The sequence below is a fragment of the Borostomias antarcticus genome, assembly GCF_949987555.1.
Source record: "Borostomias antarcticus genome assembly, chromosome: 12".
NCBI classification, from domain to species: domain Eukaryota; kingdom Metazoa; phylum Chordata; class Actinopteri; order Stomiiformes; family Stomiidae; genus Borostomias; species Borostomias antarcticus.
The window spans coordinates 27,456,013-27,482,604 of record NC_140245.1 but is presented as its reverse complement, the minus strand read 5'-3'; the positions used below and the strand labels follow the sequence as shown (position 1 = coordinate 27,482,604).

At 45.2% G+C, this 26,592-nt stretch overlaps 3 protein-coding genes across 4 annotated transcripts; all 3 read left to right on the top strand.

Moving 5' to 3' along the window:
• Positions 1-4,553: 4,553 nt before the first annotated feature.
• On the top strand, positions 4,554-6,832 carry LOC311315864 (caspase-8-like; the record flags this gene model as incomplete). The annotated part of the gene is made up of 5 exons (XM_084446562.1): positions 4,554-5,018; positions 5,361-5,395; positions 5,723-5,828; positions 5,983-6,556; positions 6,691-6,832. Exons 1-5 carry the CDS (start codon positions 4,649-4,651, stop codon positions 6,830-6,832), a joined length of 1,227 nt encoding a protein of 408 aa, XP_084302688.1. The 5' UTR covers positions 4,554-4,648.
• Positions 6,833-8,659: 1,827 nt separating this feature from the next.
• catip (ciliogenesis associated TTC17 interacting protein) lies at positions 8,660-13,168 on the top strand. Of its 2 annotated transcripts, XM_084446752.1 has the most exons (10): positions 8,660-8,732; positions 8,766-8,790; positions 9,345-9,530; positions 9,634-9,689; positions 9,927-10,013; positions 10,697-10,864; positions 11,043-11,167; positions 11,380-11,456; positions 11,615-11,691; positions 12,918-13,168. In XM_084446752.1, exons 1-10 carry the CDS (start codon positions 8,688-8,690, stop codon positions 13,104-13,106), a joined length of 1,035 nt encoding a protein of 344 aa, XP_084302878.1. In that variant the 5' UTR covers positions 8,660-8,687; the 3' UTR covers positions 13,107-13,168. The 2 variants fall into 2 exon arrangements, with proteins under 2 accessions (XP_084302878.1, XP_084302877.1); XM_084446751.1 differs by having other exon boundaries at positions 8,660-8,790.
• A 913-nt stretch (positions 13,169-14,081) lies between these two features.
• casp8 (caspase 8, apoptosis-related cysteine peptidase) lies at positions 14,082-25,117 on the top strand. The gene is made up of 12 exons (XM_084446750.1): positions 14,082-14,207; positions 15,710-15,847; positions 17,380-17,570; positions 17,887-17,992; positions 18,430-18,559; positions 19,037-19,128; positions 19,216-19,270; positions 19,952-20,019; positions 20,147-20,267; positions 20,928-21,055; positions 22,191-22,564; positions 24,173-25,117. The coding sequence occupies exons 2-12, from the start codon at positions 15,737-15,739 to the stop codon at positions 24,300-24,302; spliced, it is 1,506 nt and encodes a 501-aa protein (XP_084302876.1). The 5' UTR covers positions 14,082-14,207; positions 15,710-15,736; the 3' UTR covers positions 24,303-25,117.
• The last annotated feature ends 1,475 nt before the right edge of the window (positions 25,118-26,592 follow it).

The following is a 26,592-nucleotide window of genomic DNA, read 5'->3' as shown; positions in this document are numbered from 1 at the left end:
CACCATCAATACCTCACCCACCATCAATACCTCACCCACCATCAATACCTCACTCACCATCAATACCTCACTCACCATCAATACCTCACTCAACCATCAATACCTCACCCACCATCAATACCTCACTCACCATCAATACCTCACCCACCATCAATACCTCACTCACCATCAATACCTCACTCACCATCAATACCTCACTCACCATCAATACCTCACCCACCATCAATACCTCACTCACCATCAATACCTCACTCACCATCAATAGCATCTTTGGAGTGATTGGGGGGGGGGGGGGGTCAGAGGAGGCCACAGCTGATTTCATATTGCTTTTGTGCACATTTACTGTAAGGTTATATGTTATGGAACCACTGATGAAGAACTAACCTACCTAGTCTTGGAGGGTTAGGGTTAGGGTTATTAACCCTAAACAGGCTGATCAAAACCATAGCTCTGGGAAAACAGCTTCCCTTTATTGTAATGAGGGGAAGCTGTAAAATTAGCCCCAGCTTAATGTTAGCTAACAGGACTCATGTTAACAGGTTAACACAGCAATTTAGTTCTCTAGAGGCACGAACTATGAACCAAACCATTATTATTTTAGAAGGGGGTTATTGCTCTGAAAATAAAAACTTCTTTCAGCAATATTGCATGATTTGTGACTTAGTTTTAACTTGCTGATGCATTAGTTTGAACATTAGCTCTATATGTATGATAATTTACCTATGAAGGGTTAACCCTAACCCTTCATAGGAAGAGGGACAAATAATATGATGCTACTGAGGGTTCTGTGGGCCATTAGAACCGTTCCCCCCTTTTCCTCCTAAATCACGGCGCTGATGCTGAATCTATGACCCACTGCTGACATCACATGCTGCCAGAGCATCTATGATCCACGTGGGGCAGCTGTGGCTCAGTGGTAGAGCCAATGACCGTAGGGTTGTTGGTTCAAATCCTGCCTCCTCCTCCTGTCGAAGTGTCCTTGGGCAAGACACTGAACTGAACTGAATCCCAATGAGCAGGCTAGCACCATTGGTGTGCGAATGTATGTGTGAATGGGTGTTAAGCGCTTTGGATAAAAGCACTATATAAGTGCAGTCATTTACATGCTGCTAGAGCATCTGTGATCCAGTATTGACATAACATGTCTTCAATAAAGAGATCATAATCTCAACAGGACTTCCCTGATTAAATAAAAATAAAATAAAACACACAAACTCTCACCTCCATGTGCACCTAGGACCAGCGCACTGACCAAGAATAGTGTACAAACAGGAGACAGCATAGCAAATCTAGAAAAAAGAGACACACAGATGGACACAAGATGTGAGCCTGATAAAGAGCTGACCACTGAGTTTTTAACAGAGGGTTAGGGTTAACCCTCCTAACCCTAACCCTAACCCAGAACTTATATGGGCATACAGATCCATCAGCTATATTTAAGGGATTTCCTGGGTTTAAAAATTCTCTGTAACGGCTACCAATCATCTCACACTTCTCAAATCTCAGGCTAAGGGGGGAAATGTGTAATGCTTGAGATCAGTGTTCAATAATGATAATAATAATATTATTATTATTATTGTTGTAGTTATTATTATTATTATTATTAACAACAACAACAATAATAATAATAATCATAATTTATTTGTATAGCACCTTTCATACAAAAATGAGTGCTTCACATAAAAATAGACATAAAATTAACATAAAAAGCAGGGAAAATAAGATGGAAGATAAAAACCTAATAAAAAGACATACAACTTTGGGAACCTTTTTCGAAATCAGAAAAAGTTTTTACCTTTTAAAAGGCCGACTTCATTGAGCGCTCGTTGGCCGTTCTGTCTTTCCTCCTCTTTAATGACAGTTGAGCACTTTTGATCTTTATTCCTCCACAGGCTGCCCTGTTCGGCTGAGCTCTAGGGCTATAAGGGCTATTGCTATAATGCTATCTATCTAACACCAGGCTTTAAGTAGCACAGTCTCAATCAGACTACACACCATTCAGAATAAACCAAATATATAAAATAAGATCAGATAAGATCAACTTTAATAATCCCCAGGATAATTGTCAAATCGAATATAATTTCAGGGAGTCACTATAGTTATTTTTTTTTTTTTCATTTAAAGTACCTGAGTGGTTGTATGACTTTTGTATTACTTTTAGTAGAATGGGTTAACTCTCTAATAACTTCTTTAATCTAGATGACTATGAAAAACTTGAACTGTGCTTCAGAAAAGGAACTTTCCAGATCGCAAATTTCATCTGTAAAGCATGGGAGAGGAGAAAAATGCCGTGTATATATAAGTTGTAGTTTGTATTATATATTGTGTTTTTCCTTATACACACAAAGCAATAATGACACTATAATATAAACATATAGAGTTGAGTTGGTACTGAACAACTTGCAAAGCAACATACCCCGTGTCTCCTGCCTCCTCTGCTGGGGGGAACGCGCAGTCTGAGGGGATCGGAAAGCGCGAGGCCAAGCTCACTGTAGCTGGGGAGTGAAACGTGACGTCACAAGCTCCTCCTATGAGGCATAGAAAGCTTCTGCTTTTTGTTTGGGGGACTATGACATTTCTGGGCTATTATTTTTAAACTATCTTACCTGAATAAAATTGTTAATACTGTTAATACTGAAGAGTAACGCCATTTCTTTAGTAAGTCATATTAATCATAATATCTGGGGGTGGAAAAAATATGTTCCCTGACCGGGAATCGAACCCGGGCCGCGGCGGTGAGAGCGCCGAATCCTAACCACTAGACCACCAGGGAGCCTGTCACAGCAGTGTGGAACTGCCATCTTAATCCTTATAAGAATGTAGGCAGCCACCAGTTATAGCTACCTATAGCGGTAGATGATTGACTACGCAGGCGCACGTAGCCCGAGTAGGCTAGCCTGTTACACTAACTCGTACTGGAGTATCTTGAGGAGTGATACTCGAGCGGAGTAAGTTACACTAGTTCACGTTAACAGTTACCGTTAGACACAGCGAGGTCAGGACAAGGGTAGCTAGTCTGTATTGTAGCTTTCTTTGTCTAACTTTAGGTCAGTGTGAACGTGATTGTGCCGTGCTGTTCCCCATCTGGACTTTGCGAGGGAAAGAGCAGCGAAGCAAGCCTGGTTGCAGATCACCACCACTCACTGCTTCTCACCAACTAGTAGCCTTTTGCAACAGTAAGTTCACTGTATTATTAGTAGTGATACGTATTAGCTACGTGTTTTGTTAAACTCGAGTTCTCAACCGTTGTCCAGTTCAATAATATTTGAGCCCGCTAGCTAGCACTAACCAACGCGCTGGCTGCCCGGATAAGAAGCACGCTGAGCACTTACAGGAAGGAAGTTATAGTGCTAACTTATATTACAGCCGCAGGCTTCTCAAACATACATCCTCAGTTCCTATATGACGAATGTATACCTGGCCGACCGTAAGACATCCATAGTTCCACCTCTCAAAATCAATCAATCACTCAATCAAAGCTTTATTTGTATAGCGCATTTCATACCCAGAGGCAACACAATGCGCTTTACAGAGAACAAGGGAGGAGGTCATACGACCCACTCTCTACATATTCCAGAGGGAAGCAAAAAAACAGTAATCACCCGGGGGCCAGATAAGTGAGCTGTAAACATTCTTCCCTGACCCCTCTCAACGAGGCGATCGAGCAAGTTAGGCGTCCCCTAGCTAGCCTATCTACTTTTGTTCGGTGTGTCTGCGGGAAATATTAGATAGCTACATCATGGGCCACTAGTATTCTTTCTTTGTAGTGTGGAGGAACCGTGACCTCTGGCGGCAGATGTGAGGAACTGCAGCCTCGTGCCCGTGCTGCGCGCGCCTGTATAATTCATAATAAATTCTGTAAAAAGGCTATTGCTATGCATTACGTCCTAAGTACGCAACTAGATATTATAAGGTTACCTATCTGGCAATTTACTATCTGTAGTCTAGCAGTCTATCAAATTGATCCTCATCTACTTATTCCATCCAATCATGGAGGACTGCGACTGTGTCCATAATATAGGCAGTGCAATTAATAACATTCAAGTATACATCTATACAGTCAATTGTTATTGTCTGTTGTCAGGCAAGAGTCAGTTGTTATTGTCTATCACATAGGCAAGGTGTTCAGTTGTGTGTTGTCAGGTGTTGGTTCAAGTGATCGAGTATACAGTAGTACAGAGTCAAGCGTTGTTGTTTATTGTATAAACAAGGTGCCAGGTGCTCAAAGTGTTCGGGGTTAGGGTTAGGATTGGTCCGGGAGGGGGGGGGGGGGGGAGGGGTAGGATTGGGGTTAGGGTTGGTCCGGAGGGGGGAGGGGTAGGGTTGGGGTTAGGGTTGGTCCGGGAAGGGGAGGGGGGAGGGGTAGGGTTGGGGTTAGGGTTGGTCCGGGAAGGGGAGGGGGGCAGACAACTTGAAACGGCTCCTCTTCCTTAATAATCTTTTGAACAAATAAACACAGATCTTTTGGTGCGTTCCAGCACTGGGAAGTCAGACTTTCCTAGTTGAATTTCAATCGGAATGCCCCCTGAAGTCGTAAACACTGTTAATCGGCACAAAGTTAGCTAAAGTGGATTGATGGGTATGAAGTAACAGTAACTTGCAAGTGCTTTAATATGCTAATCTTGTTGTAAAGGATGACAACCAGTAAATGACGTTCAGCATGGCATCCAAAGCTACAGACGATCTGAGACATAGGAAGCAAAAAATAATAGATATCCTGTCTATGGACCTGGAGTTCATCCTCAACAAGGTCCATGAGAAGGGGATCCTGACAGATCGTGAATACCACAATCTGAGATACACCACTGGGCAGGCCCCAGGGGAAACGGGAACCAAACTAGTGGACAAGGTGATGGGAAAAGGAGAGACTACCTGCCAAGTATTTTTGAATCTACTGAAGGAAGTCTTGGTCACTGATAACTACCCCGGACTGAAGGACATCTTCTTCCCTACTCATGGTCCAACGTCAACCCCTAGCCCTAATGGTTCCAACCTAAACCTTCCAACCATGTGTACAGGTACTTCTTTCTAACACACCAATTTAAACCAGCTTCCATGCTGTCATTCTTCACTCAGATACTGACCTACAGTGCATTACTCTACTACATCTCACCTCCCACCCTGTTACTGTTCACTAGGTCTGGACACAGTACACACTCACACTGTTAGAACTGTGCCATAAACCTGAAATACATGCTTGGGATGCTGACACATTGACTTGGATACAGTATGTTATCCTAACCCTAGTTATTCTATATATCAAGTAACAAGGAGGGAAAAAGACAGTGAAAGCTCTTATAACATCAAACACTCATTTATTCCTGTTTCCTTGGTCTATTTGTTTATTGATTTATTTTCAGATATTCCTAACCAAGAAAGTGGAGCCAGTCAAGAGGTGAGGAGGTTCATCTACTCTGACATCCATAACGGTCCTTTACAACCATGCCATGACTGATTATGTAGGGGTGGGTCGTACGCCCACCTCCCTTGTTCTCTGTAAAGCGAATTTTGTTGCCTCCGTGTATAAAATGCGCTATACAAATAAAGCTTTGATTGATTGATTGATGGTATGAGATCCAGAATATTATTCTTTTGTTTGGACTGAATTATTGTTGCTTTCCTTCATGGGAGTCACTTTTAAATCGAGGGTAATCACACAGGACCCAGTGCTTGCATTGAAACAACTATGTGTGAAACTGAAACTGATCTTATTTTCTTCCAGGAGGGTCTGTATGAGATGGTGAATAATCCACGAGGTCTTTGTGTGATTATCAACAATGAGCATTTTGACACTAACAAAGAAAGACGAGGAACACAGAAAGATGTTGGTACGTAAAGTCCAATACAGAGTAGTGTATTTGTGTTTCAGCATGCACAAGGACTCTGAAGTTAACTCGGGAGAGTGTTGTTTCATGTTTCAAGTTTCATGAGATGATATTGTGATTTTGAGAACTGATACTGAAGGGGTTTTCCTCCTTACAGATGCCCTGGTGAAGGTTTTTAGCTCACTGTGGTTCAAAGTGGTATTGTGCAAGAATCAGACAAAGAAGCAGATAGCTGATGTTCTACCACTTTTTGCATCACTGAATTTACCTGAGCTTCAGAAACGTGAAGTTAAGGAGTGGTCTGGCAGTCAGTTCACTGATCTGAAGGAGCTGCCCCCACACAGTGACGCCTTTGTCTGTTGCATCCTGAGCCATGGAAAGGAAGGGGGTATCTTAGGAACGGACGACGAATTCCTCCCAACCAGTGACATAACCTCAACTTTCAATGGGCATAAATGCCCTGCCCTTGTCAACAAACCCAAGGTTTTCATCATCCAGGCATGTCAGGGGTCAGAAGCACAGGGTGGTGTGCAGGCGGATTCTGCCGGGGACGAAGAGGAGATGGAGACAGACGGTCCCAACCCAGACCCTACGGCCTACAGCATTCCTGAGGAGTCTGATTTCCTTATTGCCATTTCCACCGTGGAAAAGTATCTGTCTTTCAGAGAACCAGCATTAGGATCCTGGTTCATCCAGTCACTCTGTGAAAACCTGGACATGGGCAGCAACAGGTAAAAGCTTCAAGAAACACAGACTTTTACAAAGAGCGGACAGGTTTGTGTTGACTGTGTGTTCATGTGTTCACTGTCTGCTCTATGTGTGTGTGTGTGTGTGTCTGTCTGTGTGTGTCTGTCTGTCTCTCCAGGGGTGATGACATCCTATCGATCTTCACGCGGGTCAATCATGATGTGAGCCTGAAGGAGGGGAAATCCCCGAGCCTTGGAAAAGTAAAGCAGATGCCAGAGCAGAGGACGAGTCTGAGGAAAAAGCTCGTATTTAGAAAATAAATAGATTTCCAACTGATGCAGAATCAGCATGATGTGGAGAGGCAGAGGTCATGCTAATCTGTTGCTGCATTGTGAAAGGGCCTGGAAATAATGTTTTTATATAATCTGTCCTTGCATTGTGAAAGGGCCCAGGCTACGGTTTTATATACATGGAAATAATGTTTTTATATAATTTCTCTGCCGTATTTTAGAATAAAAGTTTAATATCGAGTCATCATAGGGTTAGGGGTGTTAACCCCAAACCCACTAACCCTAACCCAGTCATCATAGGGTTAGGGGTGTTAACCCCAAACCCACTAACCCTAACCCAGTCATCATAGGGTTAGGGGTGTTAACCCCAAACCCACTAACCCTAACCCAGTCATCATAGGGTTAGGGGTGTTAACCCCAAACCCACTAACCCTAACCCAGTCATCATAGGGTTAGGGGTGTTAACCCCAAACCCACTTACCCTAACCCAGTCATCATAGGGTTAGGGGTGTTAACCCTAACCCTAACCCAGTCATCATAGGGTTAGGGGTGTTAACCCTAACCCTAACCCAGTCATCATAGGGTTAGGGGTGTTTGTACTCAGGGGTCCGACTGGGTTGAAAACAACATTTTCTGAATTCTGAAGGTGAACATCAAATTTCTGTTTGCATTGTTGTGTGGGAGACAAGGTTTTATAATGATGGCAATAGTGTTTTTATATAAATTTGTTAAAACATCAATTTGTGAGCTTTATGACAAGTTTCATTATTTTTTATTCAATTGGGTGACTGGTCATTTGAACAAAAGATCCCAAACACTCAAAAAGTATCTGGAGGAACGATTAAAAATAAAAGGCCTATATTGTGGCACAGCTACATTTTTAAAAATACCAACATGTTACAACCAACTGGTCTTATCAAGGCACCTAACCCTAACCAAGAGCAGCGGTCCAGCCCTGTATAACACATCACAGTTGCCCAGGAGAGGGCAATGCCATATTATCTATCAATCAATTATGCAAACATGACAACATGACAGCAGCAAATACATTTAGATATAACAAGAATAGTAAGACTATACCAGAATATAAAAGAACATCTTTCTACACATAAGATCATTTATCCATAAAGAAGCAGTTTCCTCACCAAGGAAAGGAGAAATTACAGGTAATCAGATCGGAAAAAATCATCATAGGAAGCATGTAAATTCAATATCTATGTTTATACCTGGATAATTCAGAGCATCAAACAGGATGAATCCCAACAGTTTTACATTGGTTCTGTTTACAGATGCTGTCACCACCCCTTGTTAATGGTCTAACATGCTCCAATCCTTCGATTTTTAAAAGTGAATCATTTTCTTAGTAAACTGGTCATGTTTTTAATTTTATTTCTCTATTGTGCTACGTTTCTCATTTTTGTTCACAATAATAATAAACTTAATCAAATGGAGTTGTCAGAGGTCTAGGGGTGATTGTAGGCTCTACACATGTGTCTGACTGGGTGGGAATCTCATTTTAATTTGTTTTCTGAATTCAAAGGTGAACATCAAGGAGTCCTGTCAGATCATAGCCTATATATTTTTAACAGTCCAATTCCGCTGCGCATTATGCTAAATGTTACGGTAACTGAGGCCGAGGTCTCACAGCGTCGTTGTCAGGGAACTAGTGGTGTTGATGATGCAACATGCTCTTTATCATTAGCTAGCAGGGTAAATAGCCTATAAGCAATACTAGCAGGGTAAATAGCCTATAAGCAATACTAGCAGGGTAAATAGCCTATAAGCAATACTAGCAGGGTAAATAGCCTATAAGCAATACTATTAGTGCGTCTAGCTCTCTTCCATGCTGTGTATTATCGACGTGTGATTGACGGGAGACCAAAACATGGAAGACAGTGTTTCGGGGGAAGGGTTCAAACCCTCTGTAGATGTTTCGGGGGAAGGGTTCAAACCCTCTGTAGAGGCCATGGACTTTCTGTCCAGTCTCGGTAAGTCAACTAGCTAGTAAACTAGACTAAGGTTGAACTTATTAGTATAGCTTCTAAATTAGCTAAATTATCTGGGAGTGCTAGATATCTAGATATATCTATTATATCTATCTATAGGGGTTAGGGTTAGTCTATCACGTAACGTTACTTAGCGCGCATCTGGTGGTGGCGCCTGCTGCTCGAGGTGGTGGGTTAGGACTAGGGTTAGGATTAGGATGGGGTTAGGGTTAGGATTAGGGTTAGGATTAGGGTTAGGATTAGGATTAGGTTAGGCTGAGCATGCCTAGCAAGAAAGGGTTAGGATTAGGATTAGTGTTAGGCTGAGCATGCCTAGCAAGAAAGGGTTAGGATTAGGGTTAGGATTAGGATTAGGTTAGGCTGAGCATGCCTAGCAAGAAAGCCGTGGTCGCGCAATTTACTTTGTCTGATAAACATCTAAGCCACTCGTAGGCATAACGTAATTGATTAACGGAATGCTTTTGGTTTTGGCATGTTCCTCATCACCTTGGCCCGTCTTGTGTGTGTGTGTGTGTGTGTGTGTGTGTGTGGCGCAGGGGTTGCTGAGCTGCAGAGCTGTCTGTTCTCTGACTGTCTGGTGACGCAGTCTGAGGCCGGCAGGGAGCTTGGCGAGTTCAGCGTGACGGTGGAAGCGAGCCGTCGAGGTGATCAGTCCTGTCTCCTGCTGCACGCTGACAGCCATGGATCCGTAGACGGCATACCCTGTGGAACAGCTATCACAGGTGAGAAAAGGCATGTGTGGAAAGGCAGAGGAAAGATATAGAGGAAAGGTGTGAATGGTTGTCTGAGTCTGTATTGAGCCTGAGCCTTTCTGTCTCCTGACAGCGTACCTGTCCTTGGGCCTCGAGACGCTGGAGCAGGAGCACCACGAGTATGTGCAGGTGAGCCAGTCAAGACCCATATCATGTGCAGGTGAGCCAGTCAAGACCCATATCCAGTATGTGCAGGTGAGCCAGTCAAGACCCATATCCAGTATGTGCAGGTGAGCCAGTCAAGACCCATATCCAGTGCCATTTCATCTGAGCATGGCAATACAAAGCAGTTTAGCAGCGTAGTAGTGTGGGTTGTTATAGCTTTGCCTTTACTTGGATCTGGTACCTTCCCCTTAACGCTCCCAGCTTCAGGACCACCGGTTGGACAGGAGGTGTCACATGGTCCAGCGTGACGGACAGATGGTGGTGGAGAAAGTCACCAGTGTGGGAGAGGTGAGATAGAGGGATAGCTGTAGAGGGAGCAATGGACACTTCTGTGATGCGGAACCAGATCGGAACTGATATCTGTGTGTGTGTGTGTGTGTGTGTGTGTGTGTGTTTATTGTTTATTTGGGCACACGTTAGTTGCCACCAAGGAGTCCACAAAATGATGTATCAAACACACATGGTTAATCTACTCGTACACTTCAGACAGCATGCAAGCATGCATGTAGACTAAAATAAAACGTGTGTTTTGTGTGTGCATGTGTGTGTGTGTAGGAGGTGAAGGAGCAGAGTGTGTCTTATCTGCTGTGTGCATGTGTGTGTGTAGGAGGTGAAGGAGCAGAGTGTGTCTTATCTGCTGTGTGCATGTGTGTGTGTAGGAGGTGAAGGAGCAGAGTGTGTCTTATCTGCTGTGTGCATGTGTGTGTGTAGGAGGTGAAGGAGCAGAGTGTGTCTTATCTGCTGTGTGCATGTTTGTGTGTAGGAGGTGAAGGAGCAGAGTGTGTCTTATCCGCTGTGTGCATGTGTGTGTGTAGGAGGTGAAGGAGCAGAGTGTGTCTTATCCGCTGTGTGCATGTGTGTGTGTAGGAGGTGAAGGAGCAGAGTGTGTCTTATCCGCTGTGTGCATGTGTGTGTGTAGGAGGTGAAGGAGCAGAGTGTGTCTTATCCGCTGTGTGCATGTGTGTGTGTAGGAGGTGAAGGAGCAGAGTGTGTCTTATCCGCTGGCCTCCCTACGTGGGCTGGTCACTGAGGGGTCCAACCTTCTGCTGCTGAGACTACTGGCCCTGAGGAGGAAGCTTCCAGAACCCATGACCTTCATCTCCTTTGACCAGGACGCACACATCTCCTCCTCCACCTACGTGTGTGTGTGTGTGTGTGTGTGTGCGTGAAAAGCAAGAGTGTGAACATTCAAGGATTCAGAGGTAGCAAAAATGATCATTTGAGTCCTCTGGTCTCACTGTTGACCTATGAGTTTGACTGTGTGTGTGTGTGTGTGTGTGTGTGTGTGTGTGTGTGTGTGTGTGTGTGTGTGGTCAGAGGGAGCTTGGTCCGAGGCAACAGGAAATTGGAGGCAAGGTTGTTGAGGTGTTTGGGGTTGAGCGGAGGGTGGATTCGATGGAGGATGTCCCTACCACATGGCACTGCTACTTCCTGTCCGATGGGTGAGGTGGCATGGTTAGATAGATAGATAGATAGATAGATAGACAGACAGACAGACAGACAGACAGACAGACAGACAGACAGATAGATAGATAGATAGATAGATAGGTTACACAGCTGTGTTCATTACATAGCTGTGTTCTCAGTGGATCTAGATTTGAGCCAATGTTGACGTGGCTTTCCCTTTGTTATGACATATCCTGTTTATGTCCAGGCACCTGGCCAGCAGAGTACAGGTGGGCTCTCCTGTCACCATGATGCTCCTGCACCTACCACCTCAAACCAACACAGGTACACACACACACACACACACACACACACACACACACACACACACACACACACACACACACACACAAAGGAGGGTATTTAAATACAACATGTGAGGATAGAGTCTACAGAGGAGTAAATAAGAATTGTGTTATTCATGTGTTTTGTGTGTTTCTCAGAGGTCAGGGTGTTTGAGAAGAGGCCTCTGGTGTGGGAGGAGGACATGCAGATGTACTCCAAGTTCTTGGACAGAAAGGTGACGATACAGGCTCTATGGCCCAATTCCATTTCCGTCCTCAGCACCAATGCTTAACTCCTCTCATTATGGTGCTGACTGATATTGGAGGATTGGCACAGCTATAAGCAAGATTGTTTTGACTGTTTACAGTATGTGTAGTGTGTGTGTGCTTGTGCATGCGTATGTGTGTGTGTCTGTGTGTGTGTGTGTGTGTGTGCGCGTATATATGAAGTCTAATTTACCAATAGCCTAATTTATCAATAGTCTAATTTATCAATAGCCTAATTTATCAATAGTCTAATTTATCAATAGTCTAATGTATCAATAGCCTAATTTATCAAGTCTAATTTATCAATAGTCTAATTTATCAATAGTCTAATTTACCAATAGCCTAATTTATCAATAGTCTAATTTACCAATAGCCTAATTTATCAATAGTCTAATTTATCAATAGTCTAATTTATCAATAGTCTAATTTACCAATAGCCTAATTTATCAATAGTCTAATTTATCAATAGTCTAATTTACCAATAGTCTAATTTACCAATAAACTAATTTATCAATAGTCTAATTTATCAATAGTCTAATTTATCAATAGTCTAATTTATCAGTCTCAGTCTGAAGGAGGAGGCCTTGACCTGACTTGAGTGACCTAAAGATCATGTGATGATGCTGCGACGTGATAAAAGCTTAAGAATATTTATTGAAGTTATACTAATCAATGAACAAAATAATATTATAACACAATTCAATAATAAATGGAAAAACACGTGGCAATATGAAAACACAGCAGAAATTAAATGAATGATGTCAGATTATGGCAGCCTATCCTAAATCCTGTTAGCTTAAACATCACACCACATCACAAGAGAATGCTGGATGCAGCCTGACGGTCGTGTGTTGGGAAGCGATGCTCCTGAGGCGTTGTTGGGCTCGAAGAAGGGAAGAGGCATGTGACGTGATTGTTGCTTGGTTTGATGCAGGGTGTAGCGCGCCTGCGCTCCTGTTGAAACAGTGATGATAGACTGTTGGCGAACATTGATATTCGTGGAGATTCAGCGCTGCTTGATGTACAGCAACTGAAATGGTTCAAAAGATGCAAATGTCTTGTTCAAAACCTCTGCTCTCGCCAGAGGTGGATCGTTTGTAGTTTGTGGAAATTCCTAAGACCCATGCAGAATTAAAATGTGTGTGTGTGTGTGTGTGTGTGTGTGTGTGTGTGTGTGTGTGTGTGTGTGTGAAAGGAGGAATTGAAGGCGGAGCATGCTTCATACCTGCGGCAGCATCCAGAGCTGCGTGCCGTCATGGCCGACTTCCTGCAGTTCCTGTTGCTGAGGAAACCAGGCGACGTGTTTCTGTTCGCCAGAGAGTACTTCCTCCCCTTCGCCTCCCGACGTCCCCCTGGAGGAACATTCAACGCGTCCTCGTTTTAAGGAGGGATTCTCCCGAGGAGGGTCCATAGTGGCCTCATCTTTTTTGCTTCACCTGCACTAATCTGAAATAGAAAAAAAGTTACTTTTCTGGTTACTTGATAGTCCTCTTCTTTCATTGTGTAATGTCTGGGTCAGGATTGGCAGCTGATGGACATTTAAAACACAAAAGGTGGCCTTCTTTTCAGACTTCTTAACCCTAACCCTTCTTTTCAGACTACTATGAATCAGCGCAAAAATCATTAAATGGTGACCCTGTCTAACCTATATTTGAGGATGGTTAGTTGATTAGGCTATGTATCTTTTTAGATGGTCTCATTTTCAGACATACCACTGAAAGCTTTAGTAAAGTTAAATTAAAACTTGTGTTTGTAGTTATGTCCAGCCATCATCCAACATTTGACTCTCTGTCTGGCCTAACCTCGCGTCTCCTCTGGGAGCAGAGCCTGGAGTCTATGCCAGTAGAGACAGCAGGGGTGAGTTCAGTCCCAGCAAAACGTTGCAAAGCGGTTGTTGAAACGGAAACAGTGGTGCTTTGAACACCCTGAGTGTTACATAAGCATTGCCCCTATGGCAGCTGAGAATATAAGGCAGGATTTAATCACTAATTAACACCTCTGACACACCCACCAAACGAGCAAAACCCCACCTCAAAGCCTGTTGCCTACACCATTTTCAGATTAAACTAACCCCGGCTCTCTTCCCCCGAGGAGAAACTTGGGGGGTGAGTTCAGTCCCCTGACAAAACGTAGCAAACGGTAATATTGAGACGGAAATGGTGGTGTGTTTGAACACCCTGTTGATTAGGTAACAGAAAAGTTAGAGAAAAGTTAGTGAGATTATTCTTCAATGGTGTTAATGACTGGGTTAAACGGTTAGCCTATCGTTTCAGTCCACATTCCAGAACAGTGGGTGGCGGTAATGCACCTAAAAGTTGTTTGCCAACCGCCAATAAATAACCACAAGAAGAAGAAGAAACTGAAAGTAAACTGGGGAAGTTCGTTCTGCTCAGAAACGAGAAACCTGAAAACATAATAACCGGTATCACCTGAAAACAACCTCTCGCAGCTGACAGCAATCTTTGGAAAAATTGCGTAACTCGAGGTGAGTTTAAGTTTTTCCAATTTTCCTATGAGTTCTCCCCCAAAAAATCAACTAAAAGTAAAAGATAGCTATCTCAAACAAACAACGAAGGGGACGTGGCTTCATAGAATATCACAACGGTACACGGAGCAATTGCAACGAAAGAGTAGAAAAAGGTAGGTGAATATGACGAGCATTAAAAGGTAGGTGAATATGACGAGCATTAAAGGGTAGGTGAATATGACGAGCATTAAAGGGTAGGTGAATATGACGAGCATTAAAGAAACAGGTAGGTGAATATGACGAGCATTAAAGGCAGCTCTAGGAAGAACGGCACAAGCTGGTTGTCTGCGGCAGGTCATTCCCAACAGTGCCTTGCTTCAGAGTCATTGGGCCCATACACGCAGTTTCACTTGATCTCGGGTGCATGCAGAGAAGTATATTGTCCTACTGCAAATACTTGCAGGTGCAATACCAAAAGGAAAACGCTTCAATAATTGCCTAATGTAAACGAAATATTTTGAATACTCATTAGTTGGAAAATATTGTTTGAAGTCTAGGCTAGACTTCAAACAATATTTTCCAACTAATGAGTATTCAAAATATTTCGTTTACATTAGGCAATTATTGAAGCGTTTTCCTTTTGGTATTGCACCTGCAAGTATTTGCAGTAGCCTACGACAAGAAAGCTCTTGCATGGCAGGTTCTGCGGCTGCACCTCACACAGGTAGGTCACTGTTACCCTAACCCTAACCCTAACCCTCACACAGGTAGGTCACTGTTACCCTAACCCTAACCCTAGCTACAAATATGGCCACGACCATGAGCCATGCTAAAATTAGTTTAGAACAGTCCCTCTGAGCACAATTTAGCCTAGTGTATCTTATGTTTATAATATAGTACAAACAAGCACCGGAATATATATTAGAGAACTTGTCTTTCGATAGGCCTACAAAATAAGTTTTTGATGAGTTGCAGTTTGCGCCTCTAGACGCTAAGGGGCAGTGCCTCCTAACCCCAGCTAATCTGTAAGGATGTTTGGGTCTCATAAAGTGAAAGATATTCTGAGACAGGCCTATGTTGGCGCATCCAAGCCTGGCCTTGAATGTAATTAGTGGGATGTTCAAATCTGTTCTGAAAGTATCCATTTTGTCTAATCTGTGGACAATTGAACCCAAACAGCCATATATGAATTCATATTAATAACTCTGAACAGGGCAGTCTGGACACGCTGCCTCAGGTCTGGGTAGGGTTCTCTCCTCCACCGAGCCATAACGTTACTCATTATTGAGTCTCCCTCTCTCTTATTATAGGTGACTGGTGGAGGCCTTGTGGTCTCACTCAGTGTGTGTCTCTCTTATTATAGGTGACTGGTGGAGGCCTTGTGGTCTCACTCAGTGTGTGTCTCTCTTATTATAGGTGACTGGTGGAGGCCTTGTGGTCTCACTCAGTGTGTGTCTCTCTTATTATAGGTGACTGGTGGAGGCCTTGTGGTCTCACTCTGTGTGTCTCTCTCATTATAGGTGACTGGTGGTCTGTGTGTTTTTGTGATGGTGGACCATCTTCTGCTCTCACGCGTCGACGAGGAGCTGGTTTCCTCTGAGGTGGCGGCGCTGCGTTTCCTCTGCAGAGACGTGCTCAACTGGAAACGCCTGGAGACCGTGAGTATGGCTGAGACCCTGATCCAGTGAGTATGGCTGAGACCCTGATCCAGTGAGTATGGCTGAGACCCTGGGACCAGTGAGTATGGCTGAGACCCTGGGACCAGTGAGTATGGCTGAGACCCTGGGATCAGTGAGTATGGCTGAGACCCTGATCCAGTGAGTATGGCTGGGACCCTGAGACCAGTGAGTATGGCTGGGACCCTGAGACCAGTGAGTATGGCTGGGACCCTGGGATCAGTGAGTATGGCTGAGACCCTGGGACCAGTGAGTATGGCTGAGACCCTGGGATCAGTGAGTATGGCTGAGACCCTGGGTTACTTGGTTAAGATTACTACATAATACTAAATATTCAGCTTAAGTATACTGATAGCTTCACGTGATGTACTGTACCAACAACTAATTCTACCGTCATTGGTCGTGTGGTGGTCATCATTAGGGTTAACTAACCCTAACCAAGCAGGTGGGCAGTCGGCTAATTTAGGCTCAGCTGTTTGGCGCTGTATGAGACTTAGGCTAATTCACAACAGAGACAAATAAATGCAAGTTATAGTTTGGCAACTGAGGCTTAGGGGGCAAACAATACACTTGTTTCGTTTACCTGGCTGGTTAGCTGTCATCACTCGGGCACTCTGGATGGGGAGAGGGCAGGGAGGAGATGTGTGTGCAGTGCTGCTCATCTCTCTGGATGGGGAAAGGGCAGAGAGGAGATGTGTGTGCAGTGCTGCTGCAGCGCGCCTCCGTTTGTGTCCACTTTTCGCGTTTACCATTGACAAAGGAAGAGAGGGAGGGGAGGGGCATGGGTGTGCCGCGGGCACGTGTGTGTGTGGGGGGGCAAAATTACAACGCATTTTGGGGCATTATTATTACACGCTTTTAATCAAGAATTGATCGATGTCACCATGGGCCACATACAGTAGGCCTATACTGTAAAAAATAAAGAAGTAACTTTCAAAAGGGCACTTGCCTTGTCCAGAGGGCAAAGGGCAGGTTCTCTAGCACCACCTTGTGTCTATCTGTGCACGTCCCTGGCTGGGACCCTGGGATCAGTGAGTATGGCTGGGACCCTGGGATCAGTGAGTATGGCTGAGACCCTGGGATCAGTGAGTATGGCTGGGACCCTGGGATCAGTGAGTATGGCTGAGACCCTGGGATCAGTGAGTATGGCTGGGACTCTGGGATCTTGTGCTTACAGGTCACTGTGAGAACTGAAATGGGGCCCCATAGACTTACTACTAAAGTTGAGTTGTAGTCTGTCTCTCTACTCCTCTGTTCTCCTCTCTAACCCTAACCCTAACCCTGTCTCTCTACTCCTCTGTTCTCCTCTCTAACCCTAACCCTGTCTCTCTACTCCTCTGTTCTCCTCTCTAACCCTAACCCTAACCTCTCTACTCCTCTGTTCTCCTCTCTAACCCTAACCACCTGTCACCTCCTGCCCAGTCAGGGATCAGAGAGAAAGGGAAACGATCTGACAGGAATGTGTGGTATGACACGTTTGATTGTGGTATGACACGTTTGATTGTGGTTCCCAGGTGCAGGATGGCTGTGGCCTGTTCCAGAGGCTTCTGGAAAAAGGTCTGCTGGAGAACCACCACTTCCTTTCCCAGCTTCTCCAGACGATTGGTCGATACGATCTGCTCCGCCTCCTGGAGACAGACGTCGGCCAACCGGAGCAAGAGTCCCGCCCTCAAACGGATGCGAGTCCCGTCCTGTCAGACTACAGGTGAGCCCAACCAGGCAGTAGACTTGTTTCACACGTTCCACCTCTGCGTTCCACATGACCAGCAGTCTGACGTTCCACCTCTGCGATCCACATGACCAGCAGTCTGACGTTCCACCTCTGCGATCCACATGACCAGCAGTCTGACGTTCCACCTCTGCGTTCCACATGACCAGCAGTCTGACGTTCCACCTCTGCGTTCCACATGACCAGCAGTCTGACGTTCCACCTCTGCGTTCCACATGACCAGCAGTCTGAACTTTGCCTCTTTCTTTCTCTCTCCCTTCCTTCACCTCTTCTCCTTCTCCTGTCCTGTCAGGAGGATGCTGTATAAAGTCTCTGAGGACATCACTCTGGAGAATTTAACAAAGATGAAGTTTCTACTAAGCAACAAACTAGGTCGAGGACGACTTGATCACTGCTCTGTAAGAAAGAACACACTGAACACCAGCCCTAACCCTAACCCTAACCCTGTAAGAACACACTGAACACTCAAACATTATGGCTGTTACAGTATTTGTTTATTTGTTTATTTAGAAGGATCCCCATTAGCTCTACCCTAAAGTAAAGCTACTTTTAGTTGGACAACCAGTATAACCAACCAGTCCACAACAGTATACCTTCAGTATATCTTCAGGCTAGTCCAGTTGTGACCAGGGCCTCTTTGAGCCCTGCTAAGACTAACCCTAACCTTCGGCATGTTCTCACACATTTATACAAAACACGGTTCTACTCTTCCTGAGAACACGGTTCTCCTCTTCCTGAGAACACGGTTCTCCTCTTCCTGAGAACACGGTTCTCCTCTTCCTGAGAACACGGTTCTCCTCTTCCTGAGAACACGGTTCTCCTCTTCTGGCTCCAGACGGCGCTGGAAGTCCTGGCCGAGATGGAGAGGCAGGATGAACTGTCAGAGAGGAGACTAGAGGAGCTGGAGAAAATGCTGCTGCAATGTGATAAACAGCTGGCCCAGATGATACAGCTGTACAGAGAAGGTACCGCGCGCGCGCGCACACACACACACACACACACACACACACACACACACACACATACTGTACACACACAGACAAGCTGAAGTACATATTTAACTCCAAAATATTGTGTATTATTATCAATGACAGACAGACGTGGTTGTAGTATTCTGTAACACAGGAACTGCTGCCCATCTTTCGTCGCAGGCTCAAAACTCATCTCTTCAAGAAGTACTACAACAATCCTCCCACCTAAGCACTTATTGTATTATATTATATTGCACTGTACTTTAGATTGTGATTCTTGCACTTTGCCTTCAGCACTAGATTATGCTCTTAGTCACTTGTTTTAGAAAGAAGATGCACTTGTGAGTTCTGGCAAGTAGTAGTACATTGGCTCTACGTTAAATGCAATTATTGTTAGTCGCTTTGGATAAAAGCGTCTGCTAAATGACTGTAATGTAATGTAACTCTAAATTGTTGTTCTTCGATTGGCAGGGTGCAGTTTGTCGCAGGAGGAATTATTTGTTCAGCCAATCGGGACCCCAGATTTTCCAGCGGAGCCTGCACCCCATGGCAGTGTGGACCAGGTGTGTGTGTGTGTGTGCGTGTGCGTGTGCGTGTGCGCGTGTTGGACTGTGTTCCCTGCAGACTAACTCTCTGTTTGTCTCTCTCAGGGCATTCCTCTCTCTCTACAGAGCATGTCTATACTTTCAGAGACGCAGCCCATCCGTAAGTCTCCCTCTCAAACACACACATACTCACACTTTCACACACACACTCACACACACAAACACACTCACACACACTTGACTTAGTTCTCCTGGTCTGGTCCTTAGTTCTCCTGGTCTGGTCCTTAGTTCTCCTAGTCTGGTCCTTAGTTCTCCTGGTCTGGTCCTTAGTTCGCCTGATCTGGTCCTTAGTTCTCCTGGTCTGGACTTAGTTCTCCTGGTCTGGTCCTTAGTTCTCCTGGTCTGGTCCTTAGTTCTCCTGGTCTGGACTGAGTTCTCCTGGTCTGGTCCTTAGTTCTCCTGGTCTTGACTGAGTTCTCCTGGTCTGGTCCTTAGTTCTCCTGGTCTGGTCCTTAGTTCTCCTGGTCTGGACTTGGTTCTCCTGGTCTGGTCTTTGGTTCTCCTGGTCTGGTCTTTAGTTCTCCTGGTCTGGACTGAGTTCTCCTAGTCTGGTCCTTAGTTCTCCTGGTCTGGACTGAGTTCTCCTGGTCTGGTCCTTAGTTCTCCTGGTCTGGTCCTTAGTTCTCCTGGTCTGGACTTAGTTCTCCTGGTCTGGTCCTTAGTTCTCCTGGTCTGGTCTTTAGTTCTCCTGGTCTGGACTTAGTTCTCCTGGTCTGGTCCTTAGTTCTCCTGGTCTGGACTGAGTTCTCCTGGTCCTTAGTTCTCCTGGTCTGGTCCTCAGGTGAGCGAGCGTCTGAGGTGGAGCAGCAACATCTGTCCATGGATGCAGAAACGTCCGGCGCAGATCAGGTAACGTCTGTTCCCAGGAGAGGAAGCACCTTCTGTGACCCTAACCCTATATGACCCTAACCCTATATGACCCTAACCCTATATGAACCTAACCCCACACTCACCGCTGCCTGTGTGTCTCCTGCAGATGGAGCACTATCCCATGACCCATAACCCGCGGGGGCAGTGTTTGATCATCAACAACGAGCACTTCACAGGGACTTCACAGGGACGGTTGAATGATCGACCAGGGACGGACATGGACAAGAGTAGGCATCCTCTCTCCCCTTGTCAGGGTTAGGGTTAGCTAACCCTGTCTTCTCTTGTCCTCAGACCAGCCGTCAGAGAGGGATATGATTATAGATAGATGGATGGATGGATGGATAGATAGAAGCCTTTATTTAGACATGGAAGAGCATACTGTATTGAGACTAGGGGTGGTATTGATCTCACAATTCGATTGAATTTCGGTTTCAAATCGATTATCTTTGATAAAATTTTTGATTTGAATTTGATAGAACTTTCAATGACATTTCCACCATTTGACTACAAGAACCCATTACATACAGGGGGGCCCGAGATGGTAGGGAAACACTGAAATACATCCCAAGCACAAAGATATTGTGAAAACAGTATAAAATCAGAAGAAAGAATTATAATAAAATATCGATTTGTGAATCGACCTTTAATCATAGAGAATAGAATCACAATTCTTACATGAATCTATTTTTTTCACCAGCCCTAACTGAGACCAGATCTCTTACAGATGTGCCCCGCTTAGAAGCAACATGTACAGTAATACAGTAGCAGAGAGCACAGAAACATACAAGAACAGTGGGAGGGAGCTAGATCATGAGCTATCATTCTCTCTCTTTTTCTTTCTCTCTCTCTCTCTCTCTCTGCCTGCCTCTCATTTCTTCTCACCTTAGGGTCTATAAGCAGTGTGTTTTCCAGACTGGGGTTTGTGGTGAAGGTCCTGAACGATCTGACGAGAGATGCCATGCTTGATGCTGTGGAGCAGCTGGGGAGAGAGTCTCATGCTCAGGCAGATGCTCTGGTGAGATGAACTCGTTAGGGTCGGGGTCGGGGGCTCAGAGCCGGCGCGTCCATAGAGCATTTTGGCAAGTGCGGCAAAATGTGAGCCAACCAGGTTAAAAAAAAAGAGAAAATAATGGGTGCCTCAATTGCTGAGGAATGTGTCAATCACGCTGCACATGTCAATCACGCTGCACCTGCCAATCACGCTGCACCTGCCGCCGCCTCCCTCCCCCAGCCCCGCCCCTTTCACCAGCCATGACTGAGGATGGCAAAAAATGGCAATAGCCAGCCTACTGTAAGTCTAAACAACCACAATTATCTGGCTGTGAATATAAAAAGAGGAGACAGTTGAAGGACCAAGCACACTTGTTAAAATATATTGATCCCTTTTCAGTCTCAGCCCAACAGGAGAGCGCAGTTTCTCAAAGTTGAAAGTGAAACTTATACCTTTGCAGTAGGTCTACATTGAAACAGGACAGACTTAATTATGGACCGGCAACGATCTCCATAGAACATGCTCAGAGAATCTAAATAGACCTAGAGGATGAAGGCCCACCATGCTTCTGAAAAGTAGGCTGCTCTTTGCTCTAGTCGTTAAGCTGAATCTGCTGTTGAAATGTGCTTGCACACATTTCATAATATAAATATGTATGTTTATCCACATGAGAAAGTGGTGTATAGGATAGATTTGCACTGGTAGTTTGAGGAGCGGAAATTGGATTACTTAGAAAATAGAAGTCAAATAGATGTCATGTCTGCTGTAGAGAATTTGGAACCAGGTTATATTTACTATGCAGACCTTGGGTGTTATTTGTATGGATCCAGATCCCGCTGTTTATATTATTGACACTGAGCACACTGTTACGCGAGACCAGCGTTGCACTAGACTTTGCGTTAGCCTACGGCATAATTAGTTAGCCTACGGCATATTGGCCTTCGTGTGCTGTTGCTGGTAGGGCAGGCCTTCGTTGCAAATAATTGCTTTTCACCTAGAGCAGCAGAAGTGCACACACCGGTCCTGGGGGGGATTGACGTTAAAAATCAGAACTCCTTTGAGTCTTTATACTCACTTATTACTGTGCTATAGCTGTTATTCCTCATCTTTCCATGAGCCCATTTGGAATGGACTGTCCCACTAATCCCTGTGTCCCCAGGTGGTGTGTGTGCTGTCCCACGGAGATGTCGGGTGTGTGTACGGTGTTGATGCGAAGCCGGTGGCCGTGCGCTCCCTTGCCCATCCCTTCACCAGCAGGCGCTGCCCCTCCCTGGTGGAGAAACCCAAGCTGTTCTTCATCCAGGCTTGTCAGGGGCAGGGCTACCAGAAGGGGGCGCTGCCTGCCTCCACGAGGCAGAGAGCCAGAGGGGCACAGTACGAGGCAGACGCCGGCCCCGTCCAGTCCATTCCCGATGACGCAGACTTCCTGATTGGCATGGCGACAGTGGAGAATTTCAAGTCGTTCCGGAACACGAAGGAAGGTTCCATCTACATCCAGGAGCTCTGCAAGCAGCTGGAGAAGGGAGGAGCCAGGTCAGTGATGCTCAGAGAGGGGAGGAGCCAGGTCAGTGATGCTCAGAGAGGGGAGGAGCCAGGTCAGTGATGCTCAGAGAGGGGAGGAGCCAGGTCAGTGATGCTCAGAGAGGGGAGGAGCCAGGTCAGTGATGCTCAGAGAGGGGAGGAGCCAGGTCAGTGATGCTCAGAGAGGGGAGGAGCCAGGTCAGTGATGCACAGAGAGGGGAGGAGCCAGGTCAGTGATGCTCAGAGAGGGGAGGAGCCAGGTCAGTGATGCTCAGAGAGGGGAGGAGCCAGGTCAGTGATGCTCAGAGAGGGGAGGAGCCAGGTCAGTGATGCTCAGAGAGGGGAGGAGCCAGGTCAGTGATGCTCAGAGAGGGGAGGAGCCAGGTCAGTGATGCTCAGAGAGGGGAGGAGCCAGGTCAGTGATGCTCAGAGAGGGGAGGAGCCAGGTCAGTGATGCTCAGAGAGGGGAGGAGCCAGGTCAGTGATGCTCAGAGAGGGGAGGAGCCAGGTCAGTGATGCTCAGAGAGGGGAGGAGCCAGGTAAACTAGTTGGGTGGGGTGTTAAACCCTAAACAAGTCCAAACTCCTGATCAGAAACTATACTCTCACTGCCATTTAAAGGCAGGGATGTGCACTGGATGTTAGAGTTTAAAAAAGGCACTTAGGTTGTGCGCAGCACATTTTTACCTTAATTAGCAAAATATGTAATGAAAATGAATGAATAAACAAATTGGTCTACTTCTAGCCACAAATGGCTAGCAAACTACCTAGTAAAGTAAGCCAGCAATCTTATCATCACTGCTTGGTTCCACCGCCTTTTGAGTTGAATTTTGTTTAACTTTTCAGAAAAGCGCTGTGTGATGTCAAGCGCCTTTTTGACAGATGACCAATCAGGACGAGTAGAATTGGCACGCGTCACGTGTACCGTCCCTAGTAACCAACTTAGTTACCAGTGCCCCCAAAAGACTTCAAGATGGATAAAGTAGTTAAATCGTAATGTGGGAGTCGAGGAACTGTAATGACTGTGTCCAATCATTTTGAGTTGCCAACTTTGATGGCTCACCTACCTGTCAACCTACCTACAGTACCTGCCTGTCAACCTACCTACAGTACCTGCCTGTCAACCTACCTACAGTACCTGCCTGTCAACCTACCTACAGTACCTGCCTGTCAACCTACCTACAGTACCTGCCTAGCGAGGGTCATTTGTTTTTCCCCGGTTTGGAGAAGTGGCTTTGGAAGGTGGCCTGAAGAGAGGGGCAGGATTTTGTCCGTTGCATTTTTCAGCATATGATTGGTCAGATAATCACAGTAGCCTACCCTGGCTCAGTGTATGATTGGTCAGATAATCGCAGTAGCCTACCCTGGCTCAGCGTATGATTGGTCAGATGATCACAGTAGCCTACCCTGGCTCAGCATATGGGTAGCTGCACATGCTGTGGTCTATCCGTGATTCACATTTGTTTGATCAGGATTCAGGAATAAACTCCTAGCATTATATCACAGTATATATCCTTGCTGTGTTGTCAAGCAGTTTTTATGTGTATTCTGTTATGTTTTACCTGTTTACTATCAATGTAATGTATTACTGTGTGACATGTACTTCCTGTTTCCTGTGTAGTGGGGAGGACATCTTGACAGTGTTGACTCGTGTGAACCGAGAAGTCAGCAGAGGAGAGTTTCTAGCCTACAAGCAGATGCCTGAACCCAAGTACACTCTCACCAAGAAACTCATCCTCACCTTCCTCTGAGGCCAAACTAACTGATCACAATCATGTTGGGAAGCACAAGATGATAGTTTTTTCTCCAACGGTGCCCTTTACAAAATGGTGCCTAAGCAAAAGCAGGAAGCGAACAACCCCATGGGACATTCAATCTGAAAAAATGAGTGGTAGTCAATGGCCAGAGAGAAATCATTTATTGATCCGGTTTTAATTGTGCCATGACAATACATACATGATGTTTGTCAATTGAAAACATACATTTTACTCATATCCGTTAACTGACAAGTTGGCTAATTTTAGCTAGCTGACATTCTACTCATTTAACACTCACCAAAACCTTGTAAAGCTCTTGCAGAACTGACTAACTCCCCTTGAATTTCACCTCATTCTGGAATAACTGCTTTACAGATTTATGACAAACTGTGACTTTCTTGACTTGTACAGTTATATTTGAATTGCACAAACATATGTGTATGGTCATGACACAATTCAGATGATTTGTCTCATATTTGTACCATATATTTCTTTCAGAAATAAGGTCCCATGGGACAGCTCTTCCTACTTGCTTGGGCACTCTATAGTGTCGGGGGATTGAATCTGATTGGAATTGAGCGCCACCCATGACAGGCTTATTCCAAAAATCTACATGGAGCTGTGAGCCAGACTAGCTTGTTACCAGCCTCAGAGCTGGTGCAGCGGAGGTTAACCCTAACCCTGAACGGAGGGGATAGGGGGGTTAGTATGTGTGGTGTGTATGTTGAGGCACATCAACATACACACCAAAATGCCCATATTTTCATGTATGGTTCTGTTCTGCTATTAAAACGCCCATTTGATTTGAACTGTCTGATTTGAACTGTCTGATGTGAACTGTTTTTCTGAGTCGCATCATCCATGGGAAATGACTCGGGATAAACCATGTCACCATGACGAGTCAAAGACAACTGACTACTATTGCACTACTGAACTACTGTACTACTGCACACTCCATCACTTGAAACAGCACACTTGAAACAGCACCTGTGAACACTTGAACACTGACTATACCATAGATGCATAACATATAAAATAGGCAACAACTGACTCTACCCAACTGTATACTTGAATGTTATTTAATTGCACTGCCTACTGTATATCATGGACACAGACACAGTAATCCATGATCAGATGGGATGAGTAGATGGGGATGATACTGACAGACAAGTCATCCATGATCAGATGGATGAGTAGATGGGGATGATACTGACAGACAAGTCATCCATGATCAGATGGATGAGTAGATGGGGATGATACTGACAGATTACAGACAGTAAATTGGCAGCTTGAGTGCCTGTCTAGTTGAGTACCTTGGACTGGAATGAGGAGCTGATTAATGCTCATAAGATACTGTCAGGACAAGCAATGACAATAATTCCATTGTACTCCCAAATGGGCCACACACTCAAATCAGACACTTGAGTTTGTGGCCCAGAAGTGGAGTGCCTTTGGGTTATCCTCAACTAAATTGACAAATTGTGCTGTTGTTTAAAGTAAACAGCTGTGCTGTGAATGAACAGAAGAGACATTGGGAGGGTAAAAGCTCAGAGTTCGTCCAGATGACAGCTGAGAGTATCGAAGCACTGAAGGGTGTGCATGTCTGTCTGCCTGCCTGCCTGCCTGCCTGTCTGTCTGTCTGTCTGTCTGTCTGTCTGCCTGCCTGTCTCTGTCTGTCTGTCTGCCTGCCTGTCTGTGTCAATAAACAGAAGGATTAATCCTGTTAACTCCATGCATCTGTTCTCTTTATTATGCTGGGTTCACTGTATCTATCTGTGGGTTCACTTTCAAACAAACACTTCTGAAGATAGAAACCAGATACCAGTCTCCACGTCCCATTTGATCTGATGATCACCTGTTGTGACCTTAATTGACTCTGCTTCATTTTAGCTAGCTCAGTTATATGAGAGCGTCACAAGAGCTAGTGTTGTCTCTCTCTACAGCCCGCCAAAGAGAAGGACAAACTGGTGTTCAAGAAAACAGCAAGTTTGAGTCCTGGCTTTTCATCCCCCAAACAGAAACACAGACTATATGATCGCACCGGTCATATATACACCATAATGTTGGACTTTTGAGCTGCTTCATAAAATAGCCTAATTATTTGGTGCCCCACCCTCCCTCTCTGACTCGCACACTCAGTGAGGTGTGACTGTGCGGATTCCACTGGACTCCACCCATAGGCCACGGGTGAGTTCAGCCCTGACAGAATGTTTATTGAAACATAAACGGTGGTGCGTTGAACACCCTGTATGTTATGCAAGTGTTGCACCGCTATGGCAGATGA

What these genes read in the sequence shown, in the direction of transcription:
- catip (XM_084446751.1), top strand. Translation starts at nt 8,688, where the DNA reads ATGGAAGACAGTGTTTCGGGGGAAGGGTTCAAACCCTCTGTAGATGTT. An exon ending in ACCACCTCAAACCAACACAG is followed by an intron (nt 11,457 to 11,614) that starts GTACACACACAC and finishes TGTGTTTCTCAG; the next exon opens with AGGTCAGGGTGTTTGAGAAG. An exon ending in CCAAGTTCTTGGACAGAAAG is followed by an intron (nt 11,692 to 12,917) that starts GTGACGATACAG and finishes TGTGTGTGAAAG; the next exon opens with GAGGAATTGAAGGCGGAGCA.
- casp8 (XM_084446750.1), top strand. Translation starts at nt 15,737, where the DNA reads ATGGTGGACCATCTTCTGCTCTCACGCGTCGACGAGGAGCTGGTTTCC. An exon ending in GATACAGCTGTACAGAGAAG is followed by an intron (nt 18,560 to 19,036) that starts GTACCGCGCGCG and finishes TTCGATTGGCAG; the next exon opens with GGTGCAGTTTGTCGCAGGAG. An exon ending in ATGCTCAGGCAGATGCTCTG is followed by an intron (nt 21,056 to 22,190) that starts GTGAGATGAACT and finishes CTGTGTCCCCAG; the next exon opens with GTGGTGTGTGTGCTGTCCCA.